The sequence below is a fragment of the Sceloporus occidentalis genome, unplaced genomic scaffold (genome assembly GCF_023333645.1).
Source record: "Sceloporus occidentalis isolate IW3139 unplaced genomic scaffold, rSceOcc1.0.p SCAF_5, whole genome shotgun sequence".
NCBI classification, from domain to species: Eukaryota; Metazoa; Chordata; class Lepidosauria; order Squamata; family Phrynosomatidae; genus Sceloporus; species Sceloporus occidentalis.
In genome coordinates this window covers 183,289,853-183,311,761 of record NW_028316985.1, presented here as the reverse complement: position 1 = coordinate 183,311,761, position 21,909 = coordinate 183,289,853, and the positions used below count along the sequence as shown (strand labels likewise).

At 43.6% G+C, this 21,909-nt stretch overlaps 1 protein-coding gene across 1 annotated transcript; it reads left to right on the top strand.

The window, feature by feature from the left end:
• Positions 1–4,964: 4,964 nt before the first annotated feature.
• Positions 4,965–19,014, top strand: LOC149313255 (pantothenate kinase 3-like). Its single transcript, XM_089526364.1, has 7 exons — positions 4,965–5,258; positions 10,872–11,224; positions 12,378–12,631; positions 14,344–14,520; positions 15,736–15,859; positions 17,279–17,404; positions 18,458–19,014. The coding sequence occupies exons 1-7, from the start codon at positions 5,042–5,044 to the stop codon at positions 18,506–18,508; spliced, it is 1,302 nt and encodes a 433-aa protein (XP_089382490.1). The 5' UTR covers positions 4,965–5,041; the 3' UTR covers positions 18,509–19,014.
• Positions 19,015–21,909: the final 2,895 nt, after the last annotated feature.

Genomic DNA, 21,909 nt, shown 5'->3' with positions numbered 1-21,909 from the left:
GCTTATTTCCCATCATGTCCTAGGCCAGGGGTGGCCACAAGTTGCATGTGGCTGCCAGGCTGTTTTGAAAGTAAAAGTAAAGACAAAGGTTTCTCTTTGACATGAATATCTAGTCTTCAACATGGAGAAATGTAAGGAAATGCACAGATATAGGATGGGTGTCACCTGGCTGAATGACATTTATGTGTGTGAAAGCTCCAGGAAAAGAGATTCCACCTAAACATTAGGAAGAACTTCCTGACAGTAAGAGCTATTCGACAGTGGAACACACACTCAGATAGTGGCGGAGTCGTCTTCCTTGGAGGTTTTAAACAGGCTGGATGGCCATCTATGATTTTATGATCTGTTGGGTATGCTTTGATTGTGAGTTCCTGCATGGCAGGGGGTTGGACTGGATGGCCCTTGGGGTCTCTTCCAATTCTATGAAAGGGATCTGGGAGTCCAAGTAGACCACAAGCTGAACATAAGTCAACAGTGCAATGCAGCAGCTATCAAGGCCAATGCGATTTTAGACTACATCAATAAAAGTATAGTGTCTAGATCAAGGGAAGTGATAGTGCCACTCTAGTCTGCTCTGTCAGGCCCCACCTGGAATACTGTATCCAGTTCTGGGCACCACAAGCTGGGAGTGAACCCATCATGCGGCATTTGGGTCTCGGACTGCCAACCTGATCTTCCCATCGTCAGAACTGGCATCTTAACCACTAAGCTACTGCATTCTTAGATTTTGAAAGAGAGCACCAAAAACATTTTGTCAAAAGTAATTTTCCTCTTCTGAAAGCTTCCAAGGCCTGTGGTTTTGCAATAAAACCTTGTATGCAAAGCCCTTGTGGGTTCTTCATTATACTTGCACTTGTGGGGGGGGGGGGATATGTAACTCTCAGTGCACCTTGGTAATGGAAAGTTACCCTTTGTATGTGTTAAAATTGCCAGCCTACACTCATAAGCTTCCAGATGGTGCTGACTGGATACTATTGGAAATGGAACAAGATGGTTCCTTGGTCTGGTCCAGCAAAGCTTGTCCTTACATTACTAGATTCTAACTGATTTCTAATAGCTTTGTGCAGGGTGTGTTTGACAACAAGTGCGTCTCAATGGCCCCATTTGTCTGAAATGGATGCGAAGCACCCCAAGTGTTTCAAAATGACCTTTGAAAAGAACATATCCTTGCTAAAATATGCTCTCATTCCACACAAGAATCAAATCTAGGAAATGAAACTTGCTTACTCATTCCATCAGTTAGCATTAAAAAAGAAAAACATCTTTATGGAAATAATGCTGGAAAGATGGCTGCTGTGTGCAGCTTTTATTTAAAACAAAACACAATTGCCTCCTGATTCTCCAGTTCCTTCAAAAAATGACCCCTAAATTCACTAGCCAAATCCCGTTGTTTATCTTGGTAGCATCACAGCTAAACTCTCCAAGGTATTAACAATTTCCACAGGCAGAGCCTCTAGCTCAGACAGTATTTGTCTTGAAATCCCAATGATTGGGTTATGCTTTATTTTAAAGCTTTTGATAAATTCTAAGGCAGAGCCAGGCTTTAAGAAACCGCAACAGTGGCAAGGAGAAGGAAATAAATGTAACCGTCGTGAGTCTCGGCGCATGTGGCAATGCCTGGTAATCTATGTAAGTGGGTCAGTAGGTTAACATGGGCATCTTTCCAAAGAAGCTGGTTAAATGCAAGGGACATCTGTCAGGGAGAGATAGCACTCAGCATTTTCAAGGCTTCACTCCATATTACCAGACAGGCTCATCTCAAGTATTGCCTCTTTTCTTTGATCAAAAGGGAAAAGAACAGAATGCTGGATTATAGAGACCTTGAGGTGTGTCTCTTTTTTGTGTGTAGAATCCATTGGATGCTCTCCAGGCTTCACGTCTTCTGTGGATGTATGTGCCTTCAAGTTGATTTATGGTGACTCCATGAAAATGGTGACTCCATGATTTTCCCAGTATTTTCTTAGGCAAGGAACCATCAGCGGTGGCTTTGCCAGCTCCTTCCTCTGAAATATAGCCTATAGCAACTAGTATTCATTGATGGTCTCCCCAACCAAGTGCTTCTTCTACACTTTCGGAAATGCCTCCTTGGTAACTGCTATCAATTCAACTCCAAATTATAATGGCCCTACAAATAAGAGACCTCCTAGACACTCTTGTCATCAATGCACAGCCATTAAAGGTTCAATAGTTGTTGTGTGCCTTGACTTATGGCAACCCTAAGGTGAACCTATCATAGTGTTTTCTTGGCAAGTTTCTTCAAAGGGAGTTTGCCATTCCCAAGTTCTGAGGCTGAGAGAGCCTGACTTGACCAAGATCACCTGGTAGGTTTTTTTTTGTTCAAGTAGGGCTTTGAACCCTGGTGGGTAAGTCACATTCTCTCAGCCTCAGAGGATGGCAATGGCAAACATTCTCTGAACAAATCTTGCCAAGAAAACCCTGTGATAGAGTCACCGTAAGTAGGAAACAACTCCAGTCGTCGTCCAATGCTCAAAGCCCTTACACAGCCTGTCCCTTTTTTGTCAGGCTACTTTGTAAGGAAAAGGAAAAGCAATTAAAAATTAAAACAAAATATTTGCCCCAGATCAGCTGGATGCTGTCACATAAAGCAGAAATTTAACTAAGGGGACTTTCCTGGCAGAAAGATAAATGGGTGGTCCAAACACACTGCGGAAATAATCCAGTTTGGGACTGCTTAACTGCCCTGGCTCAGTGCTAGGGAATCCTGGAAATTGTAGTTTATTGTGGCACCAGAGTTCTCTTAAGAGAGAAGGCTACATGTCTCACAAAACTACAGTTCCCAGAATTCCTCACCATTGAGCCAGGTCAGTTAAAGCAGTCTCATACTGGATTATTTCTGCAGTGTGCTTTGGACTGGGGGAAGAAAACCTCATCTTCAGATCTTAGACTCCTGCTATTAAAGGCACTAGATCACAGCTAGCAAAAGAAGATAATTGTATGAACAGCTGTAGTCTGGATACTGTAAAATACTGGACACTGTAAAAGGCATGCTTTATTTTACATCTTTTCTCCCAAGACTTTATGTATTCACACTTCTAGATTCTATGTTATACATTTCTGCAAAATACCCACATTAAAGTTCATTTTCTTCTGTGCATGGTTCTTCATCACAGCAATTTATTCATGGGACCCCTGGACAGGATGTCTACAAGGGAGCAAATTTCCTGCGAAATTTTTCTAACTTGCCCCCAAAGAGGAAGTGAGAGTCACAAGGCACATGAAAATGCAAACACATACTCAGGGGAAAATCAAACTCTGGCACTGAGTAGGCAGAATGGCCAGGTATTAGCTTTAAAAAATATAAAATACAGAGGGGTGGAAATAGGATTGTTAAAAAACACACACATTCTTATGTGGCCATGAGCTTATCATCTGATGTCTGCTGCTTCATTATTCTTATCTTAGCATTTTTTTTTACCTAAGAAAACACCTCTCTAGGAATCTCCAGGTCCTCCAGTGCAACTCTGTGATCAACGTCTGCCAGTACACTCCGAGGGAGTGTGTTCCACTGTCAAACAGCCCTTACTCTCAGGAAGTTCCTCCTAATGTTGAGGTGGAATCTCTTTTCCTGGAGCTTGCATCCATTGTTCCGGATCCTGTTCTCTGGAGCAGCAGAAAACAAGCTTGCTCCCTCTTCAATATGACATCCCTTCAAATATTTAAACAGGGCTCTCATATCACCTCTTAACTTTCTCTTCTCTGGGCTAAACATCCCCAGCTCCCTGAGTCGTTCCTCATAGGGCAAGGTTTCCAGACCTTTCACCCTTTTAGTCGCCCTCCTTTGGACACGCTCCAGTTTCTCAATGTCCTTTTTGAATTGTGGCGCCCAGAACTGGACACAATATTCCAGGTGATGCCTGACCAAAGCAGAACAGAGTGGTACTATTACTTCCCTTGATCTAGACACTATACTTTTATTGATGCAGCCTAAAATAGCATTGGCCTTTTTAGCTGCTGCATCACACTGTTGACTCATGTTCAACTTGTGGTCTACTTGGACTCCTAGATCCCTTTACATGTAGTTTCATTCAGCCAGGTGTCACCCATGATCTGTGCATTTCATTTTTCTGCCCTAAGTGCAGTACCTTACATTTCTCTGTGTTGAAGTTCATTTTGTTAGCTTTGGCCCAGCTTTCCAGTCTGTTCAGGTCATTTTGAATTTTGATCCTGCCAAAAGCGTAGGCGTAACTCAGGCCAAGTGTTAAACCCTGAAATGTAGGGCCAGATGACCACTAATTCCCCCTCGTTTTGTTTTAACGCAGTTGGGCAGTGCTTTAACCGCCATGGCTTCATGCTGCGTGATGATGGGATTTGTAGTTTGCTGTGCAGCACCAGGGCTCCTTGGCAGAGCTCACAAAACTACAAATCCCAGAATCCCACAACAGGGACCATTGCCATTTAAAGCGGTATCAAACCGCATTAGTTCTGCAGTGTAGACGCAGACTGACATAGTGGTTTTTTGTTTAATTCACACATGAAAACATAAAACACACGCCCATATATATATATATATATAATGTTTACAGTATCTATTTTCCATCTGAGCACCTATATCCCTCAACTCAGCTCCAAACCCCTGCTGCGTTGCCATGGTTACCCAAGGTGCCAACCATCCCTTAGCCCCACCCCTTGCCCCATTCTTTGCTTCCCATTGGAGGGAAAAGCTGCCACTCTTCCTTCCAGCGCAAACGATTGGCTAGCGCCATAACTTCGGTCGCCTTGCCCCGCCCCTTTGAGGCCTAACCCTTCCCACAGCCCTGATGCGTTCATAGCTATTATATACCCCTGTGGGCAACCTCAAGCGGACTAAGACGCTGATTGGCCGAGCACGCTCTTAGCGCCCACCCCCTCTCCTCTCTTATTGGCTAGCTCATCCGTCGTTCTCCACAAAGGCGGCCCTGATTGGCCAGCTGCGCCGCGAGCCTTTTTTCCCTTCTTCTCTCCCTCCATTTTCTCGGCCAAAGGAAGGAGGGGGGAAAGGGGGTGCGCTCGGCGCATGCGCAGTGCCCCGCTCTAGCTGCGGATGGAGCCGCTGCAGAATGGAAGCGGAAGGAAGGATGCGATGGCGACGCCGCCGACGCCGCCATTGCCAGCCACGGCCAAGGGGAGCCAAACCGGTCGACAGCGCGGCGGCGGAGGCACCTCAGGCCGGACGGAGGCCGACAAGGGCCTCGAAAGGGAACGCACGGGCTCCTCCTCTTCTCGGCCGCGCCTCGACTCTCTCCGCAAGAGCCGCCCCCGTGAGTGGCCGACAGGGGGCGCCGCGCAGCAATGGCGGCGCGGAGGGGAGAGGGGCGGGGCGTTGGTCAAAGGGGCGGGGCTACGGAGAGGGGCGGGACTAGTAAACCCGACTGGGCGGGGCGATGTATAGGGGGCGGGGCTACTGACCCAACTGAGCGGGGCTTATCCCTGACACTTATTCCTGTCAGTGGCTGCGTCCGCACTGCAGAGTTAACCCACTTCGACACCGCTTTAACTCTGTGCCGTACTTTTGTGAGACATTTGACGCAGCAAACTATAAAGCAGCCAGGATTCTATATTAAGAGCACTTCTTCTTCATGCTGCAGCCACACTGCAGGATTTAATCCAGTCTGATGCCGCGTTAACTGCCAAGGCTCCATGCCCTGGACCTCTGGGGCTTGTAGTTTTGTGAGGGACACAGCCTTCTAGAGAGAGAGCCCCTGGCGCCGCAAGGAACTACGAATCCCAGGATATTATGGACCATATTAGCAGCTCTGCATCTCCACTGAAGGATTAATCCAGTTTGATACCTCCGTAATGGCTAAGGCTCCAAGCTCTGGGACCTGTAGTTCTCTTTCAGAGGTCTCTGGTGCCACAAGAAACTACAGATCCCAGGATTGCACAGGATGCAGCATTTAACAGCATGAGCTCAGGCTGCATCTACGCTGCAGGATCAATGCAGCCGGACACCGCTTTAACTGCCAAGGCTCTGGGGATTGTAGTTTTGTGAAATACTTGGCATTCTCTGCCAGAGAGCTCAGGTTCCTCAGGAACTACAAGCCCCAGGATTCCATATCATTGAGCCTTGGTAGTTAAAGCAGTGTCAAACTGCGTTAATTCTGCAGTGTGGCAGCAGCCCTAGTCTCTGGAGCGGTGGGAATCAATTTCGTAGTTTAATGTGGCACCAGAGCTGTCTCCGACAGGGAAGGCTAAGTATCTCGCGGAACTGCAAATCCCAGGATTCCATAGGATGGAGCCGTAGCCGTTAAAGCGGTGTTGAACTGCGTTACCTCTGCAGTGTAGATTTCAGCCTTCGGGAATGTGAACCAGCATCTTTTAAGGGAGGGCCAGCGTGGTCAAATGGTTTGAGCGTTGGACTGGGGACAAGGGTACAAATCCCGGCTCAGCCATGGAAACCCACTGAGTGAGTCACAATCTCTCAGCCTCAGAGGAGGGCAATGGCAAACCCCCTCTGAACAAATCCTGGCAAGAAAACCCCAGGATAGGTTCACCTTATTGTTGCCGTAAGCCGGAAATGACTTGAAGGGACACAGGAACCCTGTGAAAGTGGGGAAAATGCTAATAATAATAATAATAATAATAATAATAGTTTTTGAAACATTTAACCTGAGAGAATGCTTTTCTAGGAATTTCTAGGCTCTCCAACAGAACTCTGTGGTCAACATCCCCTGGATTCCTGGAAGCTGGCCATAGACTTGCACTGGGGAACCTACAAATGCCTAGAGAAGTGATCTCTCTAGGAACCTCTGGTAAAGGCTGGCCATAGAGTCACATTGGGAGACCTAGCGATTCCTAGAGGGAGCAGATTCATCACATTGGCAAATAATAAAATCCTCAACAGTCAAAGTTGTAAGTGTGGCTGGCTGACCGTAATATCTTATTTCTTACCTGCCTCTCCCATTGGAGAGACCGGTGGGGAGTAACAACAAATTGACAATGCACAGCACCAAGTAAAACCCATTAATTAAAACGTGGAACAGTTTAAAAGGACAAATAAGACGTACATTTTGAAACAATCCACATTTAACTTTCATCATCTAAATTCACAATTTAACAACAACAATAATAATATTAAGGCCGCCATAAACTGGAAACAGCTCGAAGGCACACAGCAACAAGTGTTTTACAGAGGGCCCTTGGTATCCATTGGGCTTTGGTTCCAGGACCCACACACACCTTCCATGGATGTCAAAACCCACAGATGCTCAAGTCCCATTAAATGCAGTAGCATAGTTAAAAATGTGTCCCTTATAAAATGATATTTTGTTCCACTCCCTCCTTCCTCCGTTCATGGGGTGGTGGGATGTGTGTGGATTTATTACAAGATGGACTGGGATCTAAAAGTAGATAACTGGTTGACTATTCATTTTTTGGAAAAGGATCCTGCTTCCCATTTCTGCTAATTTAATGGTGTAAATATTTCATTTGAATTTGCTTATTCACAGTAGAATTTATATCCTGCTTTTCCTCCAGTGAGGTACCTTGTCTGGGTCCTCCTCCTCCTCTCTGTATCCTCACAACAGCCCTGTAAGGTAGGTGAGGCAGATATAAAGAGGAAGAGGATTGCTGGATTCCAGGACACACTGTTTCAGGACTAAGGAAGGACTTGAATTCGTTCTCCCAATCCTGGCTCAGTGTCCTAACTATTATGACACACTGGCTCTCTGTATTGCATAGAAGTAAAAAAGAGAGCTGGTGTGGTGTAATGGTTTGAGCATTGGGCTGTGGCTGTAGAGACCAGGATTCGAATCCCCGCTCAGCCACAGAAACCTACTGGGAGACCTTGGGAAAGTCACACTCTCTCAGCCTCAGAGGAAGGCAAAAGCAAACCCACTCTGAATAAATCCTGCCAAGAAAACCCCACGATTGAAGGCACAAATTTATATGCCACCTTTCTCCTGATGTGGGACCCAAGGTACCTCACATTATTTGAAAGCAAGATCTGCTAAAAACCTGACAATTAAAATTAAAACACATTTATTCAATATTATGTTTAGGCTGCTTTTAACGGTGGAAATCTCTCAATATGGTATACTGGATAGGAACAACCTAAAAACAGTAACTTTATAGTAAACGTATATAGCGAGAACCACCAGCAATTACAACCAAGTTGGAAAAGGCTTCTGGTGGAAATCTTATGTAACTAAAAACAGGCAGACCTTCAGATTAAGCAAACTAAGTGTTGACCTTTCAGATATTGCTGAATGGCTCCCATAATCTCTTACCAGGAGTTAGGCTGACAGAGTTCATCAAACATCATCAGTACCTGAGGGTGGGACACAAATTCCTTCACCCTGAGAAAATGAGTATATAGTGCTGCAAGCTATATACACAATCTGTATGAAGCAGACAATAAAGATTGTGGCGTGCAAACAATTGCACAAGCTGGAGCGTGTCCAGAGGATGTCGACCAAAATGGCAAAAGGTCTGGAAACCATGAAGCCCTATGAGGAGAGACTGGGGGAGCTGGGTGAGTTTAGCCCAGGGAAGAGACACTTAAGAGTTGATATGATAGCCCTGTTTAAGTATTTGAAGGGGTGTCACATTGAAGATGGAGCAAGCTTGTTCTCTGCTGCTCCAGAAACTAGGATATGAAGCAATGGATTCAAGCCACAGGAAAAGAGATTCCACTTAAACATTAGGAGGGACTTCATGACAGTAAGAGCTGTTCAACAGTGGAATGCACTCCCTTGGAGAGTGATGGAGTTTCCTTCTTTGGAGGCTTTTAAACAGAGTCTGGATAGCCATCTCTTGGGGGTGCTTTGATTGTGTTGCTGAGGCATGGCATAAAAAGATTTGACTGGATGGCCCTTGGAGTCTCTCCCAACTCTACAATTCTATGCTTCTAAGACCAAAGCGGAAAGGGACGAGTTTCATAATGAGATTTAAAGCAAGTGAGCCCCTGATTCATGTTTGTTGTTTCTAACTTTAAAGTATGTGAATTCATTTCTTAGTACAGTGGGATCTTGGTATATTCTGGGGTTTGGTTCCAGGAACCCCTGTAGATACCAAAATCTGTGGATGTTCAAGTCAAAGGTGAGGCCTTTGTGAAAGGGACTGAAGCGAGGTATCCAAAACCAGGGGCTTGAGACAGGTGTCAGACTATCACAAAAGGGATTCAGAGAATGATGTCACCTGGCTGGCTTTATGTAATTGCAAATGATAATTAATTCAGTGTGAGGAAAACTGAATAAGCTCTTGACAGTTTGCTGCAGAGATTATGCCAAGTTTCCTAATGTGTGGAAAGTCTGGCTTACATATCGCCAGCTCTCTGCTTTTCCTTAAACCTGAGTGTTGGACGGATGGTTTCATCAGTCGTTCCATGGCTTCAAATTCTCTTGTTGCCGCTGGCGAACTGCAGAGAATATGGAGGCATTGGTGAAGGGGCAGGCAATTCTACATTAACTGCTTTAGCTTCAGTCTTATGCGCCTGAGAGCTGTGGCTCATTTGCAAGCGGTTGTGTGTGAATGTACACACTTTCACAAACTGTATGAATAATAGATGAACATCATACAGACTGCAGTGTCACATATTTCTAGCGTTGCTGGTGAAACATCTGTTGTGTGACTAGAAAGCTGCATTTTGAGCTCTTCCAGAGGTTACATGTTGCTTAAGAATGCCTATCTAATCACTTTGTTAACATGTTAAATTGTTCTGAGGCTGGGTGAGCGTGACTTGCCCAGAGTCACTCAGGATGCACCTGCACTTCAGAAATAATGCAGTTTGATACTGCTGTAACTGTCATGGCTCAATGCTATGGAATTCTGGGATTTGTAGTTTTGTGAGGTATTTAGCCTTCTCTGTCAGAGAGCTCTGATGCCAGAACACAGTACAAGTTCCAGGATTCCAAAGCATTGAGTCATGTCAGATAAAGTGGTGTCAAACTGCATTATTTCTGCAGTGTGGCATCAGTCTTGGTGGGTTTTCATGAATGGATGGGCTTTGAACCCTGGTTTTCGAAGTCCTAGTCCAGCACTCAAACCACTACACCATGCTGACTCCTATTTGATGTGGTCAATAGTTGAAACCATGCATTCTGGGATTAACACTGTGAATCCATATAAGGCTATAAATGGCCATTTCTAAAACATGTCTTTAAAAAGCCTCCATCTTAGGGCAGTTTTTAAGGCGGCAGAGGAAATAGGAAAGTGGTGTTTCTCAAGCTGTGAATTGTGTTTACTCTGCTAGCTTCTAAGATGAATGTGCTAGAACAGCAAGCTCAGTTTTTAATGCAACTGTTAACATGTTCCTGTGGTGGAGCTCAGCTGTGTCAGTGGGAGCAAAGAACCATAACATTGTAGAGTTGCAAAGAATCCTAAGGGACATTTAGCAGGAAATCTACATTTAAAGCATTCTTGGCAGACAGCCATCCACTCTCTGTTTAAAAGCCTCTCATGAAAGAGCACCCACCTACTTCTCTTGGATTCTGATCCGCTGTTGAACAACCCTTGTGGCAGGAAGCTTTTCCTCTTGTTCAGTCAAAATCTCTTTTCTTATAATTTGAACCTATTCTTTCAGGTCCATCTGAACCAGCAGAAAACAGGTTTGATCTGTTTCCTACAAGATAGTTCTAAGGTTCTTACATGTCCCAGCATAATCTTGGATTTGGGAACACACATTTTCCAATGGTTGAATGCATCTGTAGTTTTGCCAGGATTCTCATTGCTGGTGTGTATCTGATGTTGTTGGATGTTTATGGACATTCGGTGGTGCCACAAAGCTACTTTCCATAATGCACTATATAATCGAGCCAGTCATTTCTAGGGAAGAAGATCAAGGCTTGTATACAGACAGATAACAATGTGTTGATTCTTACTTTTCTCACACACGCAACCTTTATGGTGATCTTTTTTCTCCCTTATTCCTTTAGCATTTCCTTGGTTTGGCTTGGATATTGGAGGGACCTTGGTGAAGCTTGTTTATTTTGAACCAAAAGACATTACCACGGAGGAGGAGGAAGAGGAAGTGGAGAACCTGAAAAGCATTCGGAAGTACTTGACTTCCAACACCGCTTATGGATCTACCGGAATTCGGGATGTGCACCTTGAACTAAAGGACCTTACGCTGTGTGGACGTAAAGGCAATCTGCACTTTATACGCTTTCCTACTCATGACATGCCTGCTTTTATTCAAATGGGCAGCGAAAAACACTTCTCAAGCCTCCACACCACCTTATGTGCCACAGGAGGTGGAGCATATAAGTTTGAGCAGGACTTTCGCACAGTATGCAATTTTTGGCTTATATACCCTTAAGCTACTGTACCACATTTGTTAAAACTTGCAAAGTAGATCTGGAGTGTATATTAATATTTCTCTAATATTGAAATCTAATGGCGGCTCTGTGCTCTAATGCCATTGGGGCAGTCTTGTTTCCCAGTTTGAAAGTAAGAGAACCGCAAAGTTCGGTACATACTGGTAGAACAAGTATTTACTGCTTGTGAAACTTTACAATTCTCCTTGCATTCCATGAAACAGGACTTAGCAAGAAAAACCATGTAATCAAGATGCCAGTTAATAATGCTGGCTACCATAGCATCATTGCTGCCATCCTGATCATGAAGTTAACATGGCTTGGCTGACAGAAGTTTTTCTTTAAATGTTGTGATAAATGTTTGATAAATCAGAGGAGACTGTGTGCTTACCATTAGGGATGTCTAATGCTCATGCTCCAAACATAGAATCATGCTTAAATCCTGTTCTTCACTAACCTGAGAACAGTGTAGGAAAGGGGAATGGAGAGGGTTCATATCAGTATTGACAACTGTTGCTGGGCCTGCCCCTCACCTTATCATACAAGTTTCTCTTTTGGTGACCAAAGAATTGAATGGCCTTGAAATTAGAGTGCACTGTTCTGGACAAGCTTGAGAATAGTTAGTTCTGTGTCTGGGGCAAGGTGGCCTAATTGGAGCTCATTTGCCATTAAACTTCAGCAGATCTTCCTGGATCTGGCTCAGTTACTCTGCCTCTCTGTTGCCTATACCACGAGTTCCATACCACCATTTCACTTTGCTCTTACTTTTATTTATTAGTTTGTCTTCATCCTTCATGTTTGATCTAAGTTTAGAATTACACAAAACCCTTAAACAACAAAACCCTAGATCAGTTTGATATACACCAAGACTCTTTTAAACCAACTTACCATTACCAGTGGTAGAGGGCCTAACGTAGTGCACTGACAAAGATTTGAACAAACTGTTCCCATTGGTGCTTGTGCATGTCAGGTTTTGGTATTCCAGGTATTGGAACTCAGTTTGCAATAGGTTGTACCCTGCAGGATAAACATAAGAGAGAAAGGCACTCTCATAAAGTATGTGATGTTACTCCTCCTGAAAGTGTTAATATTGAGTTCCTTTTCAAAGCTTCTTTCTCCAAACAGATGGGAGACCTTCAGCTTCGCAAAATGGACGAACTCGATTGCCTTATCAGAGGAGTTTTATACATTGATTCAGTTGGATTCAATGGACACTCAGAGTGCTATTATTTTGAAAACCCAACTAATCCTGAAAAATGTGAGAAGCTCCCCTTCAATTTGGAGAATCCCTACCCTCTCCTTCTGGTGAACATTGGCTCAGGCGTCAGCATCTTAGCTGTATATTCCAAAGACAATTACAAGCGAGTGACTGGGACCAGGTGAGACTTGAAAGTGGAAGGTTTTTTTTGGGATCTGATAAGCCATGAATGCACATGTGAATGTCACCCATGTCTCTGAACACCATAGGCCTCATGGCCATGTGTGCACACTGATCATGTGATGGCTGTAGTATCCATGGTTGCAGGAATAAGCCTCCTCTAACACAGTGGAATATCCATTGTGCATAGGAGTGTGTCAGTTGCTCTCTTTGTTTGTCCTTAAGAATCTAAAATGAGAATGGATTTGCTATATCCACTTACTTCCATGTGAGATTGGTATAGGGTGATCTGTGCCAGCTAGCAGGATATCAGCTTGTTCACTTTAATTTTTTTTAGGAAATAATGGTCATGATCCTATAACACATCAGCATAGCCTAAATAGCTGTTGGCAGAGTTATGCAACTCCCGTACTGAGGAGGAGCATATGTGAATCACTGGTCATTGTTCATGGTTGACAACCCATTATGTAGTTGCAATGTGCAAGGCACAAAGGTGACACACACAGGCAATGTGCATATACATGTTGCTCTGTACTTTAATGAGCTACTGCATGCATGCTCATTATATACATGCTCTGGTAACCTCTCGTTTGGACTTCTGTAACGCGCTCTACATGGGGCAACCCTTGTACCAAACTCGGAAGCTACAATTGGTGCAGAACATGGCTGCTAGACTGGTCACTGGATGCTGCAGGGCCAGTCATACGACACCTGTATTGAAAGACCTCCATTGGCTGCCCATTCGCTTCCGAGCGCAATACAAGGTGTTGGTTATTACCTATAAAGCCCTAAATGGCTTGGGCCCAGGGTACTTGGAGGACCGCCTCTCCCCATACAATCCACCCCGCACTCTCAGGTTGGGTGGGAAACATCTCTTGTCTATTCCAAGTGCACATTATAGTGCAACACAGAGGGCATTTTCAATCTCAGCCCCCAGATTTTGGAATACCCTGCCCGACGAGCTCCGCACAGCCTCATCCCTTGATGGATTTAAGAGGATGCTAAAAACTTTCCTTTTCCGTCAAGCTTTCCCCCCTATGAGTTGATGCTTTATTATCTGTTTTTAGATTGTTATTTGATGTTTTAACACTGTTTTTGCTGTTTTTATACTGTTTTAACATGTACACCGCTATGATCTTGAAAAAGGAATAGCGGTATATAAGAATAAAGTATTATTATTATTATTATTATTATTATTATTATTATTATTATTATGGTCCCAGTTGCACAACACTTAATAATAATAATAATAATATATTTATATTCCGCTTTTTCGCAGAGGAATCAAAGCAGATTATAACAGTTTAAGAATAAAACATCATACAGTTAAAAATTGCATTTAAAACAATCCCAAAAACCTAACCCTCCCCCCAATCATAAAAACAATGATCAAGCCATAAAAAGAGATTAGACAGTAAGAGAATTTAAAACATTCCAATGTGAATAAAATAAAATTACAGGCAGATGAGCACAAAAAGGAGTCTTCCTCTGGGGGAGGGAAGGGGGACGGGTGCTTCAGCTGGATATGACCATTGTGCAATGCAGAAAAAAAATCACTCTACATTCATAGTGGAATTTATGCTTGCTGATGTCACCAACAGGATGCCAGCCAATGAAAGATGTGTTTTCTTCCCTGTGATGGTTAATCTTCTTTTCCTTCTTGCCAGTCATTGGGCTGTAATAATTATTTGTATGCCTTTTTTAAAAATCCAGCCTTGGAGGAGGAACCTTTTTTGGCCTGTGCTGCCTTCTGACTGGCTGCTCCACTTTTGAAGAAGCTCTTGAGATGGCATCTCATGGGGACAGTACCAAAGTGGACAAATTAGTGCGGGATATTTATGGAGGTGACTACGAAAGGTTTGGGCTGCCAGGCTGGACTGTAGCATCCAGGTAAGGCCTCCCCTAGTACTTCTGTGGGAAGCATCCTACCTGTGTTAGACCCTGCTCTGTTTTTCCTTTTGGCTAGCATGGGTAAAGCAGCATGTGGGTGGGTTCTGTTAATCCTTATGAGTGGCATTATTCCTTAGACTGAGCAAGGTTGCTTGCTGAGATGGGGTGGGCTAAGAATCAAATAAATAATAGCATTTGGCTCCTGCCTCTATTGAGTGAACATACTGGTGGAGCCCACCAATTGAACTATGAGAGTTCACAGAGACTCACTTTTGTAGCTTGAAGGTATGGTTGCTGGGTTTGGTTACTGTAGTAAAAGAAAAGGGGGCTAGCCAACCCTGCAGGTTCGTTTCATTGTCTCACTCTTAGCCTGCATGACAGGACACTGCATGGGACCATCATTCAATAAAAGAAGGTACAGCACATCTGCTCCATATGCGGGCACGCCATACATGGCTTCTGGTTTACGTGGAAGTTACGTTGCAATACTTCCAATGGTGTGTGTGGTTGCCGCATGTGCGCGCTGCGCCACCACATGCACAAGCCCCATTCACTATAATGGGGCTCGAGCATAGGTGGAATTTGCTTTATGCGGGGGAGATCTGGAACAGATCCCCCGCGTAAGGCAAGGTTCCACTGTACAGATAATCACATGTTGACCTCTTAGTAGAGACTTGTAAAGAGTCATGCCTTATGTACTAGGAGATCAGATCATTAACAACACCGGCATGGTGGACCATTGCTCAAAGTCATAATGAAATTGGTTTTAGTGAAGTACTGTTTCTGGGAATACACAGTAAACGTTGAAGAGAACTTTATACACACTTGCTCACTTAAAATCTCCATTTCCTCTTTCTCTCTGTCATATTTTGGGATTGTCTGTTCTCCCCTTGTTTCTCCCAGACAGATTAGCAGTGGCCTAGTGTTATTTTTCTACTTATTACCCCCCTCACAGTACTTGCTTTCTCTGAGGTACTGACTTACTCCTGGAACACTATGCCTTCTCTCCCTGTGATATGATGAGGGTGAAGGTGGAGGGAAGAAGGTCCTCTCACAGAGGGGCTGAATAAGGCATTTTCTGTAGAAGCGATCATGCTGTTCTGTGAGTCTGTAGAAAAGCACATGTTCTCATTTCCACACTGATTGTGTATGTGTTTTGTAAGTGAATCTATTATTCTCCTCTAAAACCTTTTGTGTGCATTCCTTTCTGTCTAGCTTTGGAAATATGATGAGCAAGGAGAAGCGAGAGGCAGCGAGTAAGGAAGACCTGGCAAGAGCAGCTTTGATCACCATCACCAACAACATTGGCTCTATAGCTCGGATGTGTGCACTTAATGAGGTATAGCAAGAGAAGCTGAAGCTGCCACCTGTTTGGGCAAACCAGTCGTGGGAAATAGATATTCTTTAATATGTATCCATGTTGTATTCATCTTGGTCTTTGGAGGGGGGATGCTTGTCTAAAAGGAACAAGTGAATCACTATTCTAGAAGAGGGGGTTTTGTAGGCAGAAATGACACCCATACCCCATGCTGCACTTGAGAAAACAGACACCAGTTTCCCTTTGCTTAGCATTGCAAAGTGGATCTAGAGCAGGTAAGAATAGCATCACATACTTTAAACAAAATATTTGTTATTGTGTGCCTTCAAGTCATTTTTGACTTACGGTGACCCTGAGGTGAACCTATCACGGGGTTTTCTTGGCATGATTTTTGCGGAGAAGCTTTACCACTGCCTACCTCTGAGAGAGTGTAACTTGCCCAAGGTTACCCAGTTGGTTTCCGTGACTGAGCAGGGATTAGAACCCTTGTATCCCAGTGTCTTCGTCCAACACTCAAACACATCACACTGGCTCTCATACAAAATATGCACCAAACTAAATAATGTTTCCAGTATTCCAAATGAAGAACTCACATGTTCATTCGTGAACAGCAAGTGTAAGTGCTGGATAGTGACATAGTGGGCATGTTGATGTTTGCTTTTTAGGTGCCTTTTAAGAAGGTGCAAGTGTTTCCCTTGATAAATGGCTGGTATTCCAAACTGAGGGCTTTATCTGAGGAAGAGCTATTAGATAGCAGGAAGGAGCCTGCTGTCCTGAGGCAAGAGTGACTACTTCTGTCTTTGCTTCTAGTTTTAGCTTGGTGCTTTCAGCTTCTTTACAGTGCTGCCTTGTTGAAACCATGTCAAGCAGCATTGTACAGGGCTATGAAAGAACTGAAGCCTGCTCACCTTGTTGCCTCCAGGCATCGTTACCCAGCAAGACATTGTTCTTCAGATCCAAAGTGAGACAAGAAGAAAGACTAATATGGGGCTCAGAAGAGAGTTGTTCTGGGGAAAGTCAGTGGGGAGGTTACTAGGATACCTTGGAAAGACAAAGGTGATGCTATGGTAGATGGCATTTTGGGGAGGAGAGTTTAAAATTTGGTCTTGAAGTTATTTATACTTGAATGATTACTGAGTATGTAATACAGACTCTGAAGGGGTGTTTTTGCCAAATACTGCATTTTCTGCTCTACACAGTATGTAAACTCCTCCAGATTCATTCCACGATGCTGTCCGTATTGGATAGATTCTCCTGACTTTAAACCAAATACCTTGATGGCACACCAAGCTTCATTATTCTAATTTTGACCCTGTCTAAGGCTGTTTAAGGGGTTTCTGTTACACCAGAGACTAGGACACAGAGCAATGGATTCAAGGTACTTCATTGATCTGAAGTTGGGCACCCAGATACTAATAACATATTTTTTATTTCTTGCAGAACATTAATCGAGTGGTTTTTGTGGGGAACTTCCTGCGCATCAATACAATCTCAATGAAGTTACTGGCCTATGCCTTGGACTACTGGTCAAAGGGACAGTTGAAGGCCCTTTTCTTGGAACATGAGGTAATGAAACTGTGACACTGACCTACTTCTCTTTTTCTACGCCATCTGCCCCCTTTTGCAATCTACCCTTAAGAAGAGAACAACCTGAAAAGGGTTTTTAAAAGTTTTTGTCTTGAGTTTGCACTTGGGTTGTACTCTGACAGTTGAATCCTGAAGTTATTTTAAGAATGAGTTGGATTTAAATCTGAAGTGGTTTCTAAGGGTGGCAAACAGCAGTTTAGCAGGCCCAAGTGGGGAGAGAAAGAGATGTTGTGAAGCACAGAGTGTAAAAAGGATGAGTTCATCCCTGCTTCCAAAAAAGCTCTAGTGCATGTTTAGGGAAGAACAGATTCCCTGAACCATGGAGGAACAAGGCACCAGAAGGAGGCTCTTCCCCAGCAAACAATTTGTAGCTCAGTGGTGCAGTTCATAGAGCTTCTCATAGCCACCCAGGAGCAATTGTGTGATAAAGTCTCTGCCTGCCTCGCCAGCTTGTCTCTGTCATTCATCAACCTTTCCCTGTCTCTGGATCATAGAATCTTAGAGTGAGAAGGGACCACAAGGGTCACCTAGTCCAACCCCCTGCCATTCAGGAACACACATCTAAAGCATTCCTGAAAGATGCCCATCTAACCTCTGTTAAAAGACCTCCAAAGATAAAGAGCCCCCCACCCTTTTGAGATAACCTTATCTCCTGTCAAAAAGCTCTTACAATAAAAAAGTTCTTTCTAATGCTGAGGTGGAATCACTTCTCTTGTCATTTGAATCCCTTGGATAGTGTTCTATTCTTGGGACCAGCAGAATAGAAGGTAGCTTCCTCTTGTCTCTTCCAACTCTATGATTCTGTGATTTGTTGGACTACAGGTCCTATTGTGCATGCTGATTGGGGATAATGGGAATTTTGGTCAAGCACATCTGGTGATGTGTGGCTTTACATGATGGTGGTTTTTAAAGAAAATATGCAAACAAAGGATTATCAAATTTTATTACAGTGAGCTTGATGTTTATGGCATGAGTGTTTTGAAAAAGTATCTGATGCATATATGTGGACCTCCTGTTTGTTTGTTTTGACAGGGTTACTTTGGAGCAGTTGGGGCTCTTTTGGAGCTTCTTCATTCGTCCTGATCTTCTTTGGGGTCAGGATGCTGCTGGGAAATTCTATACCAAAGGGAACATCTGCTTCCATTCAGCTTTATTTGTAAAAGTGTCTGCCTGTTTGACAGGTCAAGGGGAGTAACTGTGAGTAACTCATTAATCAGTGCAGAGAAAGACAGAGGTATTTTTTTAAAGGGTAAGACTAATCTGTGTATAAAATGGTTTGCAAATAAATAAATGTATCTGTATATGCAGATGTGTGGACTGGATGTGTCTGTCACAGCTGTTAAAATGCATGTCTAGTTAATCTTTGCGTTGCACAGCTTTTGTGACGTACACCGTGAGAGGGATGGAGGAGAGAGTAAGTGCACACATAGCTTGATGCAGGTTGCACTCTGCTGAAAACGTTGAAGAGCTGTTTTGTTTACTAATCTTGTGTGACCTTGAAGAGTTTTGTGTGAATTTTTATACTAGCACTGAGATGTGTGGAGTATTGGGGGGAAAAACACGTTCAGTATTAAATCATTTTTTTTAAATTGGAAGAGTTTATTGTCTTTTTTATTGCAACAAAAACTGATTTCCTGTTTGTGTTTGTGCCATAAATTGGAGTTAAGGGAAGGAGGCAAAGAAATAGTGAGCAGAAGAGTTAGGCATTCCCACTTGGTCCCCCTCTGAGCATTCCTTGCCTAAGAAAACCCTATGAGATACATTGACAGATAACTTGAAGACACATTACACACAGTTGGGTTTGCAAGAATATAAACTGTCTTCTTCCTTCTTGAAGATCACATCTCAGACATCTGGAAGGGTAATCAGTTATTAGAAAGCTAATGGAAGTATTTTGGCAATTGTGCAAGAAACCATCTTCACTGAGTGGGGTAGAGCAGGAATGGGAAAAAGGCCAGTTGGAATCAACTAGAAGATCTGTGGTGACTCACAGTAGATTGAGGAGGATTTCTGACTTGTAATTTCTTAATCATATCAGCAACTAAAATGCTGATAAAAGGAATGAAACTTGAGAGGAAACAGGGAATGGAATTCCATGTAAAAAAGCCTGAGAGCTCAGTGCTGGATCTTGGAGCTTGTTTTCAGGTTAAGTGTGCACTAGGAGGTATTCTTTTCACTTTTAAAATGCTCTACGTCTGTCTACCCCACTGAATCATTGTGCAAATACTAGGATAAATGTTGGTGGTGAATCAGTTCTAGCTACAGAAAATTAAAAAAATCCCAACTAGGTTACACAAGTCTGAAATCTGCCCATCTGGAGTCTATCTTACATGGTTTTGCAGCAGGATGTGCAGGTTAACAAGGCAGGGGACATCTACTGCAACTTTGACGGAAGGCCTTCCTCTTCATGTCAAGGTACACCACAAATCCCGAGTGCCTCTTGGGACAGTAAGTCTGAAGGTCGACCAACCTGAGCCAGCCACTAGACATCCACTCTGCATGAAATTGAGGCTGTGGCTTTCTGATACTCTTGCCAGTTGCAAGCTTCCTTGCTTTGCATTTACAAAGAAAAAGGCGGTGGGTTTTTGTTTAACAGATGGAAGATCTATTTTGGGCTCAGTGACAGGAGCTTTTAAGCACTTATGCTTTCTCCAAGTGTAGAGATAAAAATAACTCATCATTTTCTGGTTTGGTAATAGCGCATCCGGATGTCAACAGCAGGCAATTGTCACTCTTGGCTCCTCTGTGAAGGCATTAAGCGATGCCTCCGTGTAGCAGTGCATGGCTGCATAGAGTCTTAACAGTATTTCCCAGAAGTGGCCCTGAAGTATTCTGGAGTGTGCTATCATCCCTTGGGTGGCTTTTTTTAAGCCAAAGGTTGGCATTGAAAATAAACATGAAATAATCTGTTTATGAAGTTTCAAATGCATTTGGCCGACCCCATGGGAAGCATAATTATGAACAAGGTAGGGGATGAAGAGCCTTCTGGGAATGAGGGCCCAAATTCTCAACTGCTTCATGGGTCAGAATGCCTCCTGAATCACTTTATGGGCTAGGCAGTGACTAGCTCCTTGCATATTCAGTTCTGCATTAGGGATCAGCTTTGCACCTCTTTGCCTTACTAGAATGGGGAATATGAGAAAGGAGCAAAACGGATGAGCCACGGCCTTCTTCCCTTCCGAGGAGTGGGTTTTCAAGAAGAGCCAGATGGTCTGGCCCATAGTCCTAAATTCTCCATCCAGGGACTAGACAGACCCTTAGTCTGATGTTGAGTGATTGTACTCCTAATGCAGGATTACTGTCTTTGCAAAGGGGACTTGTATTTTTTTCTTGTCCATTTGTCCACTCAGTGCCAAGTTTTATCCCCTCTGACTGTGTCTTTCCAGGGTCTCAGGGCAGGAGAGGTAATTGACTCATCTGCCCTTGCAGCAAGATGCCTGACTTAATTTTGTTTCTCATGCTATCTAGCAAATTAAGGGAATAGAAAGAATTTTCTCTTTGCATGTTTAAAAATACACTCCCCCCCCAAGGAGTGTGCACCTCCACAAAGTCAGTAGTCCCTTGATGATGAGAGTTCATAATGAAGGGCAAGTAGGTCAAGAGGAGCTTATGTGCTTAGAGCCAGGCTTTTGTTTTTCACTCATTGTCTTTAATAATGCTGAGCATCCTATTCAAAGATGGTCATTAATGCAAAAGTAGGAAATTGCTTCATTTCAGGGAGGGGGAAGGTTAGTAGAACTGGAAGGGTGCAAGGATTAGGAAAGGAAGAGTGTGGTTTTTGAAGATGTATTGGTGAGCTGTTGGATGCAAGATTCCTTTTTGAAGGCTGACTGACTTTTTAGCATTGGACTTTCAACTCTCATAAGCCATAGCTATCGTGACTGATGGCTAGGGATTGTGGGAACTGTAGTCAACCCATGCTTGGAGCTTCATGACGCAGACAGTATTACTAGAACTCCAGTGCACTTGAGAGCACTGAAAAATGGAACTGAAACAGAAAATATTTTAATGCAGGGATTTTAAAGTAAAATGGCCACTCTGCACATTGCTTTTCTCACCGGGGATATTAATTTGTTTGCATTTCGAGGGAAAATACTGCAAAAACAATTCCCCTCAGCTAGATCTGTTTAAAAGTAGCCAGGCGATGACGGCTGTAGTGAACTCAGCCGTCATCGTTCCAGCTTTGCTCATAAGCACTAGATGGCAGCATGGTTCCACCCAGCAACTCTTCCCAAACAAACACTTGGTCTCAGTTCTGTTCTGAAAAGGTTTGGAAAAAGTCTGGCCACCTTCAGGCATGAAAAGGAAGCAACAGCAGCAGTGGCAAAAAGCATCCTAGCAGGCGTTGCTTGCATTAGAGGAATCACAACCTTCTCATGTCTCAAAGCCAATGAGTCAGAGGCCCAACAACTATTATTACTATTTCCACCTGTTTGGGCCCCGATTCTACTTAGAGCTGCAGCTTGGCATATCTGGAATCCTCC

Excerpts from the sequence above, each read along its gene's own strand:
- LOC149313255 (XM_089526364.1), top strand. The coding sequence starts at position 5,042 with ATGGAGCCGCTGCAGAATGGAAGCGGAAGGAAGGATGCGATGGCGACG. Across the intron at positions 12,632-14,343 it reads AAGCGAGTGACTGGGACCAG|CCTTGGAGGAGGAACCTTTT; the intron begins GTGAGACTTGAA and ends TTAAAAATCCAG. Across the intron at positions 17,405-18,457 it reads CCCTTTTCTTGGAACATGAG|GGTTACTTTGGAGCAGTTGG; the intron begins GTAATGAAACTG and ends TTGTTTTGACAG.